Source organism: Myodes glareolus, chromosome 15 (genome assembly GCF_982192425.1).
Source record: "Myodes glareolus chromosome 15, mMyoGla1.1, whole genome shotgun sequence".
In the NCBI taxonomy this organism is placed as follows: Eukaryota; Metazoa; Chordata; class Mammalia; order Rodentia; family Cricetidae; genus Myodes; species Myodes glareolus.
In genome coordinates, this window is record NC_142040.1 from 22,964,218 (window position 1) to 22,983,327 (window position 19,110).

A 19,110-nucleotide genomic window follows, 5' to 3' on the forward strand; every position below is an offset into this window, starting at 1 on the left:
GGCCATGTAGCCCTGCTGGAGACAGATGCTGGACACTGGATGAAACTTTACCTGGTAAGCCATAGCCATGTGGTGATACGCAGATGAATAGAAATGGATTAATTTAAGATATAAGAGCTAGTTAGCAATATGCTTAAGTGATTAGCTAAGCAGTGATTTACATAATATAGTTTCTGTGTGATTATTTTGAGTCTGAGCAGCCTCTGACAACACTGTAACACTGAGCTATATCCCCAGTCCCAAGTTACATAATTCCCTACCTGAAAATTTAGTTTCATAGAGAAAAAACAATCCAGTAAATTGGTTACCTTAAATGACACAAGGTCCTGGGTCTACAACACCATAACCTCCCTCTGAGGATTCTGATACCAGATTGACAAAAATGGGAGCTAAGCCTCCTCTTTCTTCCTAGATCTAAGCAATGGTGACTGACCAATGGAAAGACCGTTTCAGTTAAAACACAAATCTCCCCAGAAAAGGCCCTAGGACTCAGATCCCAAGAAGTCTCTTAAACTAGAGCTAATGAAGACAGAAGGATGAAAAATATCTGTGATTATACTTTAGAAGCCCTTGGTAGATTTTAACCAAGAGATTTTTGCCTGTGTGATGTGGAATTTCCCTCTGTATGCTGTGAATATGTTTTATTTCCATTGGTTAATAAAGAAGCTGTTTCAGCCAATGGCTTAGCAGAGCAAAGCCAGGTGGAAAATCTGAACAGAGATATATAGAGAGAATAGGCAGAGTCAAGGAGACGCCATGTACCTGCCTAAGGAGACGGTCACCAAAACCTTATTGGTAGGCCACAGTCTTGTGGCAATACACAGACTAATAGAAATGAGTTAATTTAAGATGTAAGAGTTAGTTAATAAGAAGCCTGAGCTCATAGGTTGAACAATGTTGCACTTAATATAGTTTCTGTGTGATTATTCAGGTCTAAGCAGTTAGAAATCAATGAGAAGTCTTCTACACCTGTGTGTGTGTATACATATATATGGTGTGTAAGATATATATGCATGTGTGTTTTATTCTATATAGTTTCAAGTGTTTTTATGCCTGAAATAACCTCTGACATGCTTTCTATGGTACCAGAGGCCTCTGTACCAGAGCTGAATTCTCCCTCCAAAGCCCTGGGCTAGGAGAAGCAGCCATGTTTCAGGGTGTCATGCTCCCCAGGGACAGTAGGTCTTCCTGTGAGGTCTTGTTTATGGGGTACAGATGAATGAAGAAAATAAATACCAGAATGGATATGAATTAAATAGAAAATGGTGTACTTAGGAGGGTACTCTTGGAAAACAGGAGGCTGGCAGGGATAACAAGAAAAATGGAGTCAGATATGCCAGCACTCGGGAGGCAGAGGCAGTCAGATATAGGAGTTTGAGGCCTGTCTGATTTACATAGTGAGTTTCAGGCTGGCTGAGGCTATGTAGGGTGACCCTGTCTCAAACAAACAAATGAAGGAAAAGGAAGGTCTAAGAACACTTAAGAGTTTGTGAGGAACATATTATTGCTTCTCGTTACTGAATAAAAGAATTAAAATTGGCAGCCGAAGAAATCAAAAGTTCCCACAGTGAGAGGACCTGGGGTGACTTTCTCACAAATGGTACAGATGCCACAAAGAGCTGTCAATCAGTAGGTAAGCTGTGGGCCTGGAGGAAATGAAGAGTGGGAAGTCCCTTTCCAAGAGAGGATAACAGCGGTCACACTGACGTCACACAAACTCTATAATCTACACAGACAAGAGAGCAAACACAAGCCAAGATGGAAGCATCTGCTCCGAGCCCTGAGATGCCTGTGTGACCGCCAGCTGCTCACTCCTCTGTCCTTGCTGGACGATTAGTGACAGACTTAGGGGAAAGAAATGGAGACAATAGAATTAACTCTTATGCACACAATTAAGAAAGGCTCAGAGCGTATTCACACAGGATCATCTATAAATACCAAGACTGGGGTTTCCCCAACCTTTCCAAAAGGAAACACACCATTTCCTACCATTGTTGCAGATAAGGCAAATTTTTCCCAACTGGAAAACAGCTTGGAAAAGGAAATAAAGTTACCTTCTTCAGCTCAATGAAACTAATCAGTTGAATGTTTTACTTTATATACTATGCGTGTGTGCCACATCAGGGAGAGAGCTTTATCAGAAGCATAGATCCTAGCCAGGAAGGACTCTGCAGCAGGATGGAGGGGGTGGGGTGGGAATAGTGGTCCTAGGTCATCTTGTCTGCTCCTTTCCTTCATCCTTCATTCTCCCGGTGGCAGTCACTGGAAGGCATGCAGTCACACGGGGGTTCCTGTCCCCCTCCATGGCCTTGGTTCGAGGTACACACCCTGTCAGTCTTGTCCATGTTCCCACGTGTTTTTTTGAACAGGAATGGACCTGCTCACCTGAATTCCTGATAGGTTTCTGATAAATAATTGTTCATTGACGACAAGTGCTCATTCTCTCCCTCAAACAGTTTGTTGGAGGCTGCGTGTTGGAGAACCTTGGCCACAGATCCCAGGTTTCTCCTCTGATCAGAATTGATCTGACCTCCGGCTGTCATGTCAATGATGTCGAAGCCATCTGGAGCCACGATGGCTGGGTTCATATATCGGTAGTACAGGAGGTTTCCAACAATCTGTACGAGGAGAGGAAAAAGGACATTATCAAGAGACAAATGAGCTCTGGTTGCTTTTAATCTTTAAGTAAACATTCGTTTCTTATTTTACATTACATTTTCAGACGTGAATCTTCTCTTTTAGCATTAAAAGTTTAAGAATCACTTTATTTATTTGTGTATGTGTGTATACAAACATAGCATGGTGCACATGTAGAAGTCAGAGGGACAACTTGTGGGAATTGATTCTCTTTCTACCATGTGGGTCATAGGGATCAAACTTAGGTTGACAGGCTTGGTGGCAAATTTCTTGACCCACTGAACCATCTCACCAGCCCCTGACATGACTCCTTTGTGAAGTATTAGATGAATCTCATACTAACACTGTATGTCACACAGTTATATTTTGGTGGAAAATAGGCTTACGACCACCAAATGTTCTAATATTGAGAGCTGCAATGATGTGTGAAGTTTCTAAATTAGCCTCAACAGACAATGATCTCAAAAGAATCTTAAACACAGAAGATCTGTAACAACAGTCACACAGGGAAAAGTATGTTATACAACCATCTGTTGGTGAGATCATCACACAACTGTCTGTGGGAAAGAATGTCCCACAACCGTCTATTGGTGAGAACGTCACACAACCATTTGTGGGGAAGAACATCACATGACTGCCTGTTGTTGAGAACTCCACACAACTGTCTGTGGGGAAGAACATCACACAACCGTCTGTTGGTGAGAACGTCTCACAACCGTCTGTTGGTGAGAACATCACACAATCATCTGCTATTGAGAGAACACCACACAACCGTCTGTTGGTGAGAACACCACACAACCGTCTGTTGGTGAGAACTCCACACAACCGTCTGTTGGTGATTCCAGCTCAGAACCCCCAGAGAAGCTGCAGTGAGGTCACCCTTGAGAATCTACCTTTAAGAGCTCTTCTTCCGTGGCATCGGGGAATTTCTCACGGATCGAGTTCTTCAGTACTTTGGCTATATACCTCAATCCATAACTACACAGGGAACAGATGACAAAAGAAAATAATGGAAAAAGGCTAAGTGAGCTAGAAGCACAGCAATTATTCCAGTCAACCAAAGCTCCGCAGTTCTCCTAAAAATTCAACATAAAGTGAGATGCAATGGAATCACAGGGCTTCTGCTGACGCTAGCACCCGAGCACTGTTGGTGGCCATGACTGAGGTAGTGCCTCTTCATTAGAGGGTGGGGATGAATTAAAGTCATTTGATTAGGCCACCTTGTATTGGTTTTTTGTTTGTTTGTTTTTGGTAGGGTCTTGGTATATAGTCCAGTCTGGTCTCATATTTACAATCCTCATTCCTGGCTCAAGATCATCACTTTAGACAGCAAACCACCAGGGAGAATGCCTGTCTTTACTCCACGGGCTTAGGTAATATTCCAAGAACTTCCGCAAAGACTGCTAAAGTCACTACGGATCAACTTACGGCAGCAGATCGAGGGAAGAAGTGATAGAACTCAGGACTTTGTCGGTGACCTTCCTCAGGTTTTCAATGGACGCCTCCAGTTTATTCTTCACCTCCGGGTATGTCAGGGCTTGCTCTGTGGTCACGTCGTAAGGCAGCTTGCTGAAGATACGACAAAGTTTCAAATAAACAGTTGCTAAGGTTCATGTGTGAGCACCAGTGTCCCACCAGCTGATTCTGCAGTCAAGCTCTGCAGGATGAGCTGTTGACTCCGCCTAAGGAAGACACCCTAGTGCAGCTCCCACACCACTGGATCAGGAGGGACTACAAGCCTCCCTCTTAACTCTAATGGAAAAAGAAAGCATGGATCAGGTTATGTAGACTCAGCTAACCCACCTTTTCTCTCTTGCTTCTGTCCGTTCTTCCTCCCTTCCTCCCTCCCTCCTTCCCTCCCTCCTTTCCAACCTCCCTTCCTCCCTCCCTCCCTCGTTCCTTCTGTTGCTGACTGAACCCACAGCCTTGTGCATGCCAGGCAAATGCCTTTCTAGTGAGCTACAACCTCCATCCCTATTTCCTTTTTGAAGAGATGGCCTTAACACAGTCGAGGCTGGCCTTAAACCTGCTATGAAAGTGAGTATCTCAGTTCCTTTTCTGTTGCTATAACAAAACACCATGACCAAGACAACTTAAAAAAAGAAAATGTTTAGTTTGGGCCTCGAGGTTCCAGAGGGTTAGCGTCTATAATCACTAAAGCAGGCTGGCGGACATGGCACTGAGAGTTTTCATCCAGATACACAAACAAAGCAGAAATAGCTAACTGGGAATGGCATGGGCTTTTAAAACTTCAAAGCCTGACCCCCAGTGACACACCTCTTCCAACAAGGTCACACCTCCTAATCATTCCCAAACAGTTCTACCAACTGGGGGCCAAGTATTCAAATTATGAGCCCATTGGGACGTTTCTCTTTTAAACCACCACAGCAAGGCTAGCTTCGAACCCCTGATCTTCAGGTCTCTACCTCCCAAGTGTTGGGATTTTAGGTGTGTTCCACCATGTCTGGCTTCTTTTCATTTTTTTATGCAATAAAAATCTAATGTGTTCATTATAGTAAAATAAACAAAAAGCAAACAAAAATGGCACATAGGCAAATAACCTATTTTCTTATCTTAGTAAATAAACAAACCCTTCTGTGTATGATGTATAGGCTTTATACACTCATGGTACAAGGAAATTTGTGTACATCAACAGCTCATAGAAATTCCATGTGTGTTTACATACATGACCAATCTTTAAAAAGGAAAATGGGTTATTGTACTGAATTATAAAAGAAACATACATCATGAATCTATATTCAGTGTCAATAAATACAACTCTATACTTCCACTCCAAACAGGTACCTCCTCCATTATTTGGTACAAAAGCATTTACTAAGCAAACTGCCACGGTAAATACTTGGAATTTCTTGATTTTTCATTATGACAGACAGTGCTATGACAAGCATCTACTTAATTCTCTGAGCATCTTACTTCATGTGGCATCCTTTTGCAAGAAAACAAAAGCTTGGACTGCTTAGATCACAAACTACTCCCAGAAGAAGTTTACCGTTACCGTTGTTTACCGTTACAAGGAAACGCACAAAATATTTTTGGTCTAGATTTAGGAACACGAAGGGTAAACAAGGAAAGGAATTATTTATGACAGGAGTTGAGGTGGGGATCAGTTGCTTCTGAAATGGGAAAATATCACTGGGTATTAAGAAGACCAAGTGTCTGGGTGCTGGGAACTTGCTCAGTCAGTAAAGACCTTACTGCCCCAGCATAGGGGACATGAGCTCAGTGCGGAACCCACAGGAATGATGGCGAATGCTTATAATCCCAGTTCTGGAGAGACGGAGACAGGAGGACTGTGGAACTCACTGCCTGGCCAGACTAGTTGAATTGAGAATTCCAGTGAGATCCTCTGTCTCAAAAAAGGAGAAGAGATAGACACACACACACACACACACACACCATCACCACCACCACCACCACTACCAATAAAACCAACCAAAAAAACAAAACTTTAAGAATTAATGATTACAAAGCAAGCCAAAGCCAGCATTGCCCTGCCTCGTTACCTGGCCTCTCCAGTCTGTGTCTCCAGCTGGTTCACCCAAGCCTTGTAGACCTCCACAGGGTTGGTGTTGATGATCAAGGTCTTGTCTTCGATGATCTCTTTCACCACCGGAGCCAGGAGCTGGCGCAGGGTATTCTGTCCCCGGGCCCCTCTGTTGAAGCTGACCACCATCTTGATGACTGTAGGGTTGCCTGTCACAATGTCCTGCGCTTGGTCCACCTTTGACCTAAGCAAAGCCCAAGCCAAGACAAAATGAAGCTGCAGCTTCAGAGTCATCCTACAGGGAGGTGTGAGCTGCAAACAGACCACAGCTAAGATGACCCAGGACAGCGAAGATGACCAGGGACAGCTAAGATGACTATGGACAGCGAAGATGATCCAGGACAGCGAAGATGACCTGGGGGCAGCTAAGATGACCTGGGACAGCTAAGATGACCTGGGGGCAGCTAAGATGACCCGGGACAGCTAAGATGACCTGGGGGCAACTAAGATGACTATGGACAGCAAAGATGACATGGGACAGATAAGATGGCCAGGGAGAGCTAAGATGACCCAGGGGCAGCTAAGATGACTAGATGATACCTAAACGATCCAGGGGCAGCTAACATAACCGGGTGGCACTGCCCCTCTGTTTACCACATTTGGAAGACACCTTTCTTGGTTCAATGAACTGTCTTGACATCTTCCGATCCCTCTCAAATTCACTGCCATGAGGCTTCTAGCTGCATCCCATGGCTGGGCTACCTGGCTCTGAAGATCTCCTCTTGATTACTCTCTCTTTCTACTTTCTATTCCCATCCTTATTAGACCTAGGCACTCCTTTTTATTTTCTCAGCAGTTATTTCTTTAGATGTTAAATCCTCTTTTGTGTTCTTAACCAGTTGCACGGACTAGTAGGGAGATGGGGGTGGTCAGTGGTTCAGGCAGCTACAGGTCCCAAAGCTGTGCCAGACCATGCTGCCCCTCCTTCACTTATGCATAGAGCTCGAGGCTCCTTTCCTTGGGAACTGTCCTTGCATCTGAGTTTCTAATCCATACCTCGCTCCTAGGAGCCACGCTGGAATTTATTATTTCCCTTTATATATTTTCATCAACATGTTCTCTATTGTTCAAACTCGGTGTGTTAAACCCACAAAACACCTTTTCCCTATGACTCTCCCCAGTTCTCTGACTTGTATAGCTTTGTTTCATTCAGTTTATAAACTGTGTTCAGATTAAACAAAACAAAACAAAACAAAACCACTACCACCACCACCAAAAACAAACCAACAACGATGTGTTCAAAAACCTTCTACTGATCCCCAGAAGGTAAAGAGAGGGGCTAGAAACATGGCTTAGCAGTTAAAAGTGCTTTGTAGCCCTCCAGAGGACTGTAGTGTGGTTCCCAGGACCCATGTCTGGTGTCTTACAACTGCCTGTAACTCCAGTTCATGGAATCTAATACCCCCGCTGGCATCTGTGAGCATACACACACATAACACACATAACGTGCACACACACACACACACACACACACACACACAAACACGTGCACACACACCCTGCTGACCTCTGTGAGCAGACACATAACACACACACACACACACACACATACACACACGCCTTCTCTCGGTATTTCTTATAACATGTACCTAGGCCATCTTTTCAGCTTCATCTCCCAGTACTCACCAAGTCACTCCTTGATCAGAGAAATCTACCTTCATTTTTGTACCTGTGTTATACCGAGAGAAGGCATGTGTGTGTGCACGCACATGCGCATGTGTGTGAGCGCATGTGTGTTGTGTGTGTCTGCTCACAGATGCCAGCAGGGGGTATTAGATTCCCATGCTCTTTCTACCCTTTTCTAGCTCTTGTAGTGATGCCTTAAAATCGGGGCCAGGCAGTTGCTCGTTCATAAAAATTGAATTCACTTGACCTAAGTGGAACTTTCCTCTACTTCCCTCTGATCTGGCATGTGTCATGAAAATTATTTCATTGCTACTTCATAGCTAGGTTTCCTACTGGTATGACAGCCAACAAGGAAAGTCCCTCATTCACTGTTTTACAGACCCCCTGAGTGCACAGGTGTCCAGCTTACATGCGTCAGAGGCCCCTGGGAACTGGCAAGAGCTTATGCCCCCCCCCACACGGAGGTTGCAAAAACAAAGTCCATTCTCGCTTATGACACTTCTCATGCATTTTGGGGAACTAATTTATTTAGCTTCCCATATAATTTTTATATTAGCTGAGCCAAAAACCACATCAGCAAAATCTGCTAAAATTCTAACGAGAAAGGAAAACTTTAGCAGTGATCATAACCTTCACCCCCTCACTGAAGGTGCTGTCACTCAGAATTAGAAAGTTTCCAAGAAGCTTCCGATCTTCAGCTGTTGCAGACACAGACAATAAAAGCTGACTCAGCTGGATCTCTGGGAGGAGAAATCTACGGCTAATAGCTCCGACAAACCAGCAGTTCAACCAGCAATCAAAATTCCGTTCCGATCCCACAAAACTCAACCTACTTCAACCTGAATTCCAGCGCAAATTCCATTTCAAGCGATCTCCTGGCCAGCCTGAGCAAACCCACCACTAATAAGCGTCTGGGTGCTTTCCCGTGAATTTTATACATACTTGATTTCTTCCTCCAGAGCGGTTTTGAAAAGCTTGAGCAGCAGGTACTCTTCCCTCTGGTTAGAGGCGTAATTGTACAGTGTGAAAATGACAGTGTCCATGAATTTAGTTGACTTGTTCTGTGGCATCTGGAAGATCAGCTTAGCCAGGTATAAAGGTTTGGTCTACAAGGCAAGAGGATAGAAGTCAGCCCAATATGCTAGAGGTTTCATACATATACAAAAACAGGCCTTGGTATTGGACTTGCCTCTCTTCCATGACTTAACGCACAATGAGAAACAGACATGTTCCTAGCACACAGCCTTTAAAGAGATCAGCTAATATTCCAGGTACAGTGGAGGAAGCTCCACTTGTGAGTTAGAAGCTGTAAATGTTCCTCGTTACATGTTTGCTTACTACGGTTATCTGTTATTCCATTTTTACTTTTAACCATTGAAGTCACCTACTAATGTTTATTATAGAGACGCAGAAGAGGGGGTGGGCCCATAGAATCTGGAATAGAAGAGAAAGGAACAGACTAAGGCTCAGCTACACAGACTAGCCTACAAAGACTGATGGGGGAAATAGAAGGAACTATATAGCATCGTCTGAGTACAGAAGGAGAAAGAAGAGGCCCGTTCATGCATGGAGACAGTAAGCCGGCCCGCCATGACAGTCCATCAGGAAGGGGAAGGTGTAAGGCTGGGAGGCTGAGGAGGTCAGGGACAGGCAACCAGGGAAGTCCCAGAAAGAACATGAGTCAAAGCAATAACCACAAAAAAGAGATCAAGAGATTGACAAGAGTTGAAAGACAACAGAGCTCCAGTGAGAAGCCAGACTCACTAACGTGAGAGCCAGCCTTTGGTCTCGGCGCCTTCCTCTGGCAGCTATGCAGACTGGGTGGAAAGCAAAGGAGGAAACAGAGCCTGTATGGGGGAGGAATTCACACAGAAGGATGGACTACTCTTAATGCTCCTCACGCTCATGATTAAAGAAAATGTTCACTTAATACACTCGACAGCTAGTGTTTACCCACTATGCTCTCGCAGCTTGACCGGACGGTTTCCATGACAAACCAGATTCTGGTCTATATTGCTACTTAGATTTAGTTTTGTGGGCAGAGTGATGGGTTGAAGTTGTATGCATAAGATGTCCAGGGCACTATTTTCTGCATTTTTTGAAATTATTATTTTTTATTTTTTTATTTTTTTATTTATTTTATTTATTTATTTTTTTCTGAGACAGGGTTTCTCAGTGCAGCCTTGGCTGTCCTGAAACTCACTCTAGACCAGGTTGGCCTCCAACAGAGATCCGCCTGCCTCTGCCTCCTGAGTGCTGGGATTCAAGGTATGTGCCACCACCACCCGGCTTTCTTCATTATTTTAAAAACTTTAAGTGTGTGCCCACTTGTCTGTATGTGCACTACATATGCAGGTGTTGTTGGAGGCCCGGAGAGCGTGCCAGACACCCTAGGACTGGAGTTACAGATGCCACCTTAGTGGGTGCTGGGAACCCAATGGGAGTCATCCGCAAGTGCTCTTAACCACCGAGCCATCCATCCAGCCCAGGATGATGCTTTCTTGATAGACTGACTTTGGATTTTCAAGACAGGCTTTCTCTGTAGCTTTGGAGTCTGTCCTGATGCTCGTTTTGTAGACCAGACTGACCTTGAACTCACAGAGATCCACCTGTCTCTGCCTCCCGCATGCTGGAATTAAAGGCATGCGCCATCACCGCCTGGCCAACAGAGAAATCATGCACGCTGGAACAATCATTCTATACACGTTCCTGGGCCTTTTCACCTCTCCATTAACGAACCTCATGTTAGAACACAGTCAACACCACAATTCTTGGTCAACGACTGTGTTCTTACCTTTCTTACAACAACAGAAATTCTATCAAATTTTGAAATTGTAAAGAACCCCCAGAAACTTGTAAGTTCATAGATACAAAAGAAATCTGGCAAGTGTTTAAGATTAAACACCCAACCACTGGTTGAAAACTACTCTTAATTAGACAGACGACAAAACTGCTTAAGGCAGTCAGGGAGTAGGAGGGTGAGGGTTGGGAGTGGATGTGTGCGTGTGTTGGGGGGGGGTGAGCATGGGTGGGTGCTGCTTCTCTTCAGGAAAGTTTGCCAGATTGGCAGTGCACGCCACAGGCAAAACTAAGCATTGACATTTTTCCTCCTGTGCTGCCACATAGTGGCCATCAGAGGCACTACATGTTCCTACAGGACCAATGCTACCAGCATTAACATCTTTGCTCTCAGTGGGGTTACGGCATGTTTAGGGTTTGTGCAGCGAGTTCTCTCTTTGTAGCCAATCCGAGGAAGGCCCTCCAGCAAAGAGTCAGGCATCTCCAGGCCTGAAGTCACACAACGAACAACTACTGACCCACCTCTTTGGGGATGGTTTTCCCCGTCGTTTTGTGGAGGCTGCCGTTATGACTTGTACCTGCCCAGGTTCCTTTGGGACTGACTAGTCAGATTGTAAACAGGTGGAAGGAGTAGTCAGTGGGGAAACTAGCCAACAGCTGGCCAATCAAAATCCAGTCACAAACTTATTTGCTAGTACTAGAGTCCTGGATGCAATGTCAAATTACGCCTCATGCAGTTCACAGCAATGCCACGAAATAAGAGAAAATAATTCCACCTCTCTGGCCCTGCCCTTCAAAGGAGGTCTGGCTCTGGCACGGAATTGCTTTTCTATTGGCTAGTTTTGCCATGGTTGGCATGACATCCAGTAATGGCTGTTGTCATCACTATTAGATTTATGTTGCTTCTGCAGATCACTGAGGTACCGTGCAGATGTGAAGGAAGGAGGCCTGAAGGGTAAAGTGGCCTGCAGCATGTCCACCATTTACAAACTGGGGCTCAGTTTTCCCGTCCGCAATATGGGAAGAATGACAGCCTGACCCTCGGGGTTAGAACAGGAATTCTGTGAGTTAATCTATGTAAAACACTCAACGTGATGGTTGGTACTTACTAATGTATGTTCGAAGCTGTTACAAACCTGTTCTATTAAAAGCTGTTATTATTCTGCTAACATATAGCACATAACTAAGCTGTTGGCTGAGGCATGGGGGAAGAGCCACAAAAGGGAAACGTTGTTTATTATCCAAAACCCACCCAGCAGAGTGACCCACGCTCACCTGCAGAAGGTAAAACAGTTGCTGGTACGTCTCTAGTGTTTTTCTTCTCTCCTTACTCAAGCTTTTAATCCCCTGGTTGTCCGTGTTATTCAGTGTTTCCATTTCTCCTCCTTTTTTCTTATTCAGCTTTTTGCTGTGTGAGATTACATCCTGTGAAGAATTTTATGACATTATTTTTACTCCGGTACCCTTTACCACCTACACACACACACACACATACACACACACACACACACACACACACACACACACACACACACACTGCTGCAAGGGTAAATTTCCCTCATCTGGAAACGAAGGACAGGAGGACAGCAAACTGAAGGACAGCACCTTGTGGGGGAGCTCAGGCTCTGTCATAGACACTGTGGCGATTTGAATGAAAATGCTCCCCACAGGCCCATAGGGAGTGGCTCTACTAGGAGGTGTGGCCTTGTGAGAGTGGACATGGCCTTGTTGGAGGAAATGTGACACTTGGGGTGAGCTTTGAGATTTCAGAATCCCAAGGCAGACCCAACGTGGCACACTATTCTTGTTGCTTGCCGGTCCAGATATAGAACTCTCAGCTACCTCTCCAGCACCATGTCTGCCTACATGCTGACATGCTTCCTGCCATGAAGACGGTGGACTAAACCTCTGGACTGCAGGCCAGTCCCAATGAAATCTTTTCCTTATAAGGGTTGCCATGGTTATGGTGTCTCTTTACAGAAATAGATACCCTAATTAAGACAGGCATTCTCCAAAGCTGTATGCATTTGCTCTCAGGATTTAATGCAGGCACCAGGAAAATCCAATGGAGAAAACACTCTTCTTAAAACATGATGTTGGAACTGCAAGATATCTTCACCCACAGCAGAGGAGTCAGACCCCTACCTCACAGTACAAGGAAAGACATACAGGAGTGGAAACTATCAACCCCTAGAAAGAAAAACTAGCTGACAGTTTTGACTTTAGATTGGATGACAGTTTCTTTGATATGACACAGAATACAAGTTACAAAAGGAACAATAAAACTATCTATAATCAAAGTTAAAAAGTTTCAAGACTTAATGGCTAAGATGAAATGCCTACAAAATAGATAAATAAGCTCTTACTACTAAAGACTAGAAAGATTCAGAACTCAACTTCCCCCATACACAAAGGACTTGAACTGGCATTTCTCCTAAGAGATACAACCATGGTTAATAAGCAAACGAGATATTCAACATTCATTTTTTGTTTGGGAAACATAAGCAAGACTAAGTTGTATCACTTTGTTTTCTTTTCCTGATTTCTTTCTTTAATAATAAGAAGTCAATATTGTTTTAGGTACTATTTTTTTCTCTATTATCCTGGAAATCATTTGCCTGCCCTTAGGTTTCTTCAGTGACACTTCTTAGTGGCTCCATAATATACATGTCAAGCCGAATTCATGGTTGAAATGGTTAATCTTTGTCAACCTAACCAGATTTGGAACAGCCCAGGAGGCACACCACTGGGCACATCCGCGAGGGTGTCTGCAGAGGGGTCTAGACAAGGAGCGAAGCCCTACCCTCCAGATGGTGGTTCCAGCCCATAGGCTGAGGTCTTGAAAGAAAGTGGGTCAGCCCCAGTCTGCGTCTCTCTGCTTCCTGACTGCAGAGGCAGTGAGCACACTCCTGCTGCCATGGCTCAAGCAGCTGCTCCCAGCCACAGCAGACTGTGCGCTCAAACTGTGAGCCAGAAGGAACCCTTCCTTAAATTGCTTTTGCTAGATACTTTGCAGAAGCAATAAGAAAAGTGAATAAGGCATCAATCCCTAGCTACCTGGTGTTTTAAGTTGTTCCTCATTTTCACAATACCATAATATTATCCATGCACCTACACTGCTCTAATCTTATCATCAAATTAAACATGGAACTTTCAGTGATAAGATAAAAGGCTCTATATTTAATAATTATTGGCTTAACTTTTAATAAATGGTGGATGTACATTTAGCGTTTGAACTTTTTGCAGGGAGGGGTGAGGGCTTTGCCCATGTCCCATGCCCAACTAACTCCGGGATAAGGCAATTCTCTTGTCTTAGCCTCCCCAGTTGCTAGGACCATAGGTTCCTGGCTCAAAAAAAAAAATTGGTTCACAAAGCTATCAATTATTAATGAATACTTCTGATAACACCAAGCCAACCCTCAAATATTCATAGAGATGCGGGTATCTGCTACATGACTGCATCTCTACAAGCTACACAGAGTTTAGCGGATCTGCTAATTTTGCATTAAGCCTTTGAGATGAAAGGCATTTCCTGTTTACAAGTTTATGGACCACCACAGCTGCAGTGTGAGGCCTTAAAAGGCATTGTGAAAGCTCTTTGGGGGCATATTACACTCTCGAAGTTCTCGTGAAAAGTACAAATAGACAATGTTTGAAAAGAAGATCAAGTGATTTTTTTTAAAGAAATTAACAAATTGTAGTTTTTTTTTTAATATTTAGAGAACACAATTCCTATGTTACAAGCTGCTTTATTTACATTTTTCCTTTTTCTCCAACCCCACCTCTTTTTGTTTTATTTTGTTTTGTTTTTCGAGATAGGGGTTCTTTTTCTAACAATCGTGGCTGTCCTGGAACTCACATTGTAGACCAGGCCGACCTTGAACTCACCAAGATCTGCCTGTCTCTGCTTCCCAAGTGCTGGGATTAAAAGTGTGTGCCACCACTGCCCGGCTCCCTAATGTTTTTTTTTATCAGGTCTGGAGTATGAGGGTGGGGCATCCACACACCCATGTCCCAGGTGCCCCTGTGGCTGCCATCCTCAACCATGAGCTAGATCACTGAGAACTGGCTGTCTAGCTCTGACTCTCGCGGGCCTCGTCAAGATTCCATCCTTCAACTTCCCCCCTTGGCCTACTAGTTTTCTGAAAACGGCTGGGGCATATGGGAAAAGAACGAGGCCATGGGGGAGAGGGTCTACCTTTTTTTAAAAAAATATTTATTTATTTTTTATGTATACAATATTCTGTCTGTGTGTATGTCTGCAGGCCAGAAGAGGGCACCAGATCTCATTACAGATGGTTGTGAGCCACCATGTGGTTGCCGGGAATTGAACTCAGGACCTTTGGAAGAGTAGGCAATGCTCTTAACCGCTGAGCCATCTCTCCAGCCCTGAGAGGGTCTACTTTGTTCCCAAGGAATAATGATTCCCTTTCTGCTCCTCCAACACATCCCATAGATTACTTGAAGGCCACTGATGACACAGTGTCACCCTTTGGGTGGCATTTTGGAAACTAGAGGGATATTATGGGTGCTCCTAAGTGGAAGGCATTTGTGGTTCTTGTTGGGTGGTGGGAGCTAGGCCTTTTGTAGGGTGATAAAATGATTTCTCACAGTAGAAATATGGAATGTCTATCTGCTCATTCACATAGGTGTGCTTGTGAGTACTGGAGTCCCAAATCTCAGTGTTCTGCATCTATGCACAATGCATTTTTCCATATACAATGTCAATAGGTATATATGAATATGGGTTTTAGCACTTGTGAGTCTCAGTTCAGAAACTATACTACCCTGAATGAACTCAAGCTTGTCAGGATCGGTAAAAAGCTTTGAAAAGAAGTCATAGGCGCAAGGCAGGAAAACTAGTAACTTATAATAAACATGACAAATAAGGTTTGTAATGACTTATGCAAAATTCCCAACGTGCTCTCCTGGGCCAGGCCTCCAGAGCACACGCACACAGGCAACCTCTCTCCTGGGAGCCGAGGTGGCTGCTGTCCACTGACCTCCAGGGTGATCCTGTTCTTCACCAGTAGTCCAATCTTGATGTCCATCAGGTTCAAGTCTTTCTCCAGCTGCTGGTTGGCTCTGATCTTCGTCACCACTTCTTCACGCAGCCTCGCTACCTCTAGCTCCTCCTGGAAATCCAAGTCGCTTTGGTCCAATAGGTACACGAACTTTCGGATTACTGTTAAGGGTGGATTTTCAGAGCCAACTGCGAGGGGAAGAGGAGACATATTTTAATTGTGCGTTATCATGAACAGCCGGCCCTGTAATTAAAATATCACTACAAAAATAAACCAACTAAAGCATGCCGTCTGTGGAGTGGGTTGTTCTCCGTGGTAAGACCAAGCTAAGCGAACCCACATCAACAAATGCACAAAACTGATAATGTCAGGCCTCACTGTTTTCTTCTTATCTAATACTCATTACTCAGCCCTCTCCCTCACTGTCACCAGACTCAGACACGGAGCAGACAGTCCTGTCTATGGCTTATTGATGAGGAAACAAAGTTAACCAACAGACCTTAGCTCTAGGACCTGGTGGCTGAGCCAGATAAGAGATTAAAATTCTGGCTGCAGGAAGAAGTGGTTTCTCTCAGCACAAAGCATTCCTGGAAAGGAGCCAGAATTAGAAGAAGGCCCACAAGGGAGCGGGGACTCTAAAGATCAGGCAGGAATCACTGAAAGAATACACGAGGGAAGACTCTGCTTGACAGAAGTAAAGATTGTAGAAATGGAAATTTGGTCATTGTCCTGTTAAGCGCAGACCAAGGGGGACTACCGAGAACCCAGGGATGGACCAGCCACAGAGGGCATTTGTATAGAAATTCTAAGAGCTTTTGCTCTCATTCCCTGACATTGTGACACATTTTCGGGTGTCCTGAGATCAGCTTTGGCTGGGTAAAACCAACTATTGGGGACGACCAGTTAGAAGCAGAAGCTAAGAAGAGGACTATCTCGCTGCGATCACCTGGCTGGCTGTCCTCCTCCTCAAGGGCCTGTCAATCTTCCTGACATAGCTTTGATACTGTGTGGAGTCTGACCAACGTGTACTGACTGGGCACGAACTCAGCATGGACCACAGACGTCATCTATGTCACTGTCCTATGTTTGAGGATCTGTGCTGGACAGTTGACCTTGGATGGTGTCTGTGGTTACCGTCCTTGGGAGAGGAGACTTGTGTTTGGCTTTGCTGTTACTTTATTTGTTTATCTTGAGACCGGGCCTTGAACTCTATATAGCCGAGGATAGCCTTCAATGCCCGATCTCCTGGTCTCCACTCCACATGTTGAGATTACAGTGTGCACCCTCCATGCCTAGCTTGTTTTGTTGCTTTTTATGTCACTTTCAAAATTTCCTACACACACGTATTTAATCCTTAGAATGGAGAGGAAAGGATCAGGATGGGCAGTGAAGTGAACACCTGAAATGTAGCCCTATCTCCTTGTATGTCTTCTTTTCCTTCCCCATAGCTCATATCTAAGATAAAATGGGATTTATGCCAACTCCACTCTTTCTGAAGAAGCAATGATACCCACTCTGCCTTTCCCTTCTGACAGGCAGCCCATTCCTATCTGTCCTGTGCTCACTTGTTCAGACCCGAGAGCTGGAGATGACCAAAGTCTGTCAGAGACTGCATTTGTCTTTGGTTCTTGGGACTGTCTCTGCAGGCCACAGGCTGGAAAGAAGCATCCCTGCTGGTGAGGAAGGAGTCCAGGCCCTGTCCCCCCCCCCCACTTACCTAGGGCTTTGTAGTCATCTCTGGCTTTGTTTGCCCGCAACAGGGATTGTATTTTCACAATTTCATTTTTCTGCAAAAACGTTGAGAGGAGTCAGGATCTCTTGGGGTTCCATTTGCCTCACTATTTTAGAATTTAGGACTTTTAAAAATTTAAAATATTTAAGAACTGATATTTAGATGTAGCACATTTAACATTTATTCTCCCATATTGTGGGTTCTTTTTTTTTTTGGAAGGAGTAAAATAAGTTAGCGACAAACAAATATAAGTAGACTGTAGGGTTGTCTAAATAAGAAAACCTAACAAAACGATCCAGTCGATGCTGATAGTTTTATTCTTGGAAGATTCTGACACCCGCCCCCCACAAGGGTTTTGATTTAAATTAATTGGCTAGCAGCTAGATAAACTGTACATCCCATGTTAGAAAAGATATGACTAACCTAGGCCCTCTACATCTATGTGACAGTTATGTAGCTTAACCTACTTGCAGGACTCCTAACAGGGGGAGCAGGGGCTGCCCTAGTGCTTAATACAAAGGGAGGTGCCAAGCCCTACTATTTTGTTGATATCCACGGGAGGCCTGACCTTTTCTGAACAGAAAAGGAGGAGGAGTAGATTGGGGTTGGGGTAGAGGAGAGGTAGGGGGAGGGAATGGGAGGAGAGGGAGGGGAAACTGCAGTCAGAATGTAAAAATAAATAATAAACTTAATAAATAAAAAAACCAAGAAACTACATGACTAGAATGTTCGCTCTCTGGTATTAGACACCTTTTCTCTTGCCATTTCCTCTCTAGCCCTGACTCAGTGTGGCGTCTGGGTTAAAAGGCAAGCTTCCATTACTGTCACATTCTGTTTATTCCCAGGTGGTCACAGCATTGTTTAGTCAAATTATTCAATATTAGCAATCAATTAGTATTGATTTAGCTCATTCTTAGCCGAAAAGAAAATCGATGTGCATGTATGTGTCTTACATGATCTTCGAAGTATTGCAGTCGGGAAAGGTAACTCTTCCTTGCCGCTGCCATTCGGTACCAGGACTGAATCTGAAACACAGCAGAATAGAGAAACTGTGGTGATCGCCACACAATCCTCAAGGCAGACCACATTGCCTTCCTAAAAATATTATCTGCTGAACGTGAGCGGCCTTGCACGCCTGTGAGTCCAGCAACCAGGAGGCCGGGGTCAGTCTGGTCTACACACACGACCCTAAGTCAAAGAGCAAAGACTAACAGTCTACCAAGTAACAGATGTCAAAGCCTCCCTTTCATTTCCCGCTTCTTTGGTTGTTTTCTTTCAAGGTCCATAAAAATACATTAAATGTGACCTTTCACCTCCCTGCCTTAGTAGGAAAGGGCTGGGTTGGGCGACATAGTTTAGTTTTCATTTCAGCAAGTAAAAGTCAAGAGATCAAGGTACTCTTCTGTGCCACAGCCAAACTAAACTAAGCCTAGGGCTTCTATCATCATCATCATCCTTTAAATGCAACCAGTAACCCTTAGGTTTTGGTTTTTTTTTTAAAACTGGATTTACCCATTGCGCATGCTCACATGCATGCATACCATGGTGGATGTGTACACGTGGGAGGACAGCCTGAGGAAGTCTGCTCCCCTCCTCCACCATGTGAGTCCTGGAGATTAAACTCAGGTAGTCAGGCTTAGCAGCAAGCGTCTGGCTGAGCCATCTCCCCAGCTCCATCCTCGAGGATGCTACAGGAAAGCTCTCAAGAGGTCTTGGTGGGAACCGAC

The 19,110-nt window shown here is 44.4% G+C and overlaps 1 protein-coding gene across 1 annotated transcript in view; it reads right to left on the reverse strand.

Annotated features, from left to right (window-relative positions):
* Iqgap2 (IQ motif containing GTPase activating protein 2) overlaps positions 1 to 19,110 on the reverse strand; it is a 279,192-nt gene that overhangs the window by 29,470 nt on the left and 230,612 nt on the right. The window contains exons 19-27 of the mRNA XM_048455961.3: positions 18,337 to 18,408; positions 17,369 to 17,438; positions 15,631 to 15,839; positions 11,903 to 12,052; positions 8,771 to 8,934; positions 6,162 to 6,386; positions 4,066 to 4,206; positions 3,531 to 3,615; positions 2,386 to 2,618 (exon numbers count right to left, since the gene is read on the reverse strand). Of these exons, the coding sequence (XP_048311918.3) occupies positions 2,386 to 2,618; positions 3,531 to 3,615; positions 4,066 to 4,206; positions 6,162 to 6,386; positions 8,771 to 8,934; positions 11,903 to 12,052; positions 15,631 to 15,839; positions 17,369 to 17,438; positions 18,337 to 18,408 (1,349 nt within the window). The remainder of the gene's footprint in view (positions 1 to 2,385; positions 2,619 to 3,530; positions 3,616 to 4,065; positions 4,207 to 6,161; positions 6,387 to 8,770; positions 8,935 to 11,902; positions 12,053 to 15,630; positions 15,840 to 17,368; positions 17,439 to 18,336; positions 18,409 to 19,110) is intronic.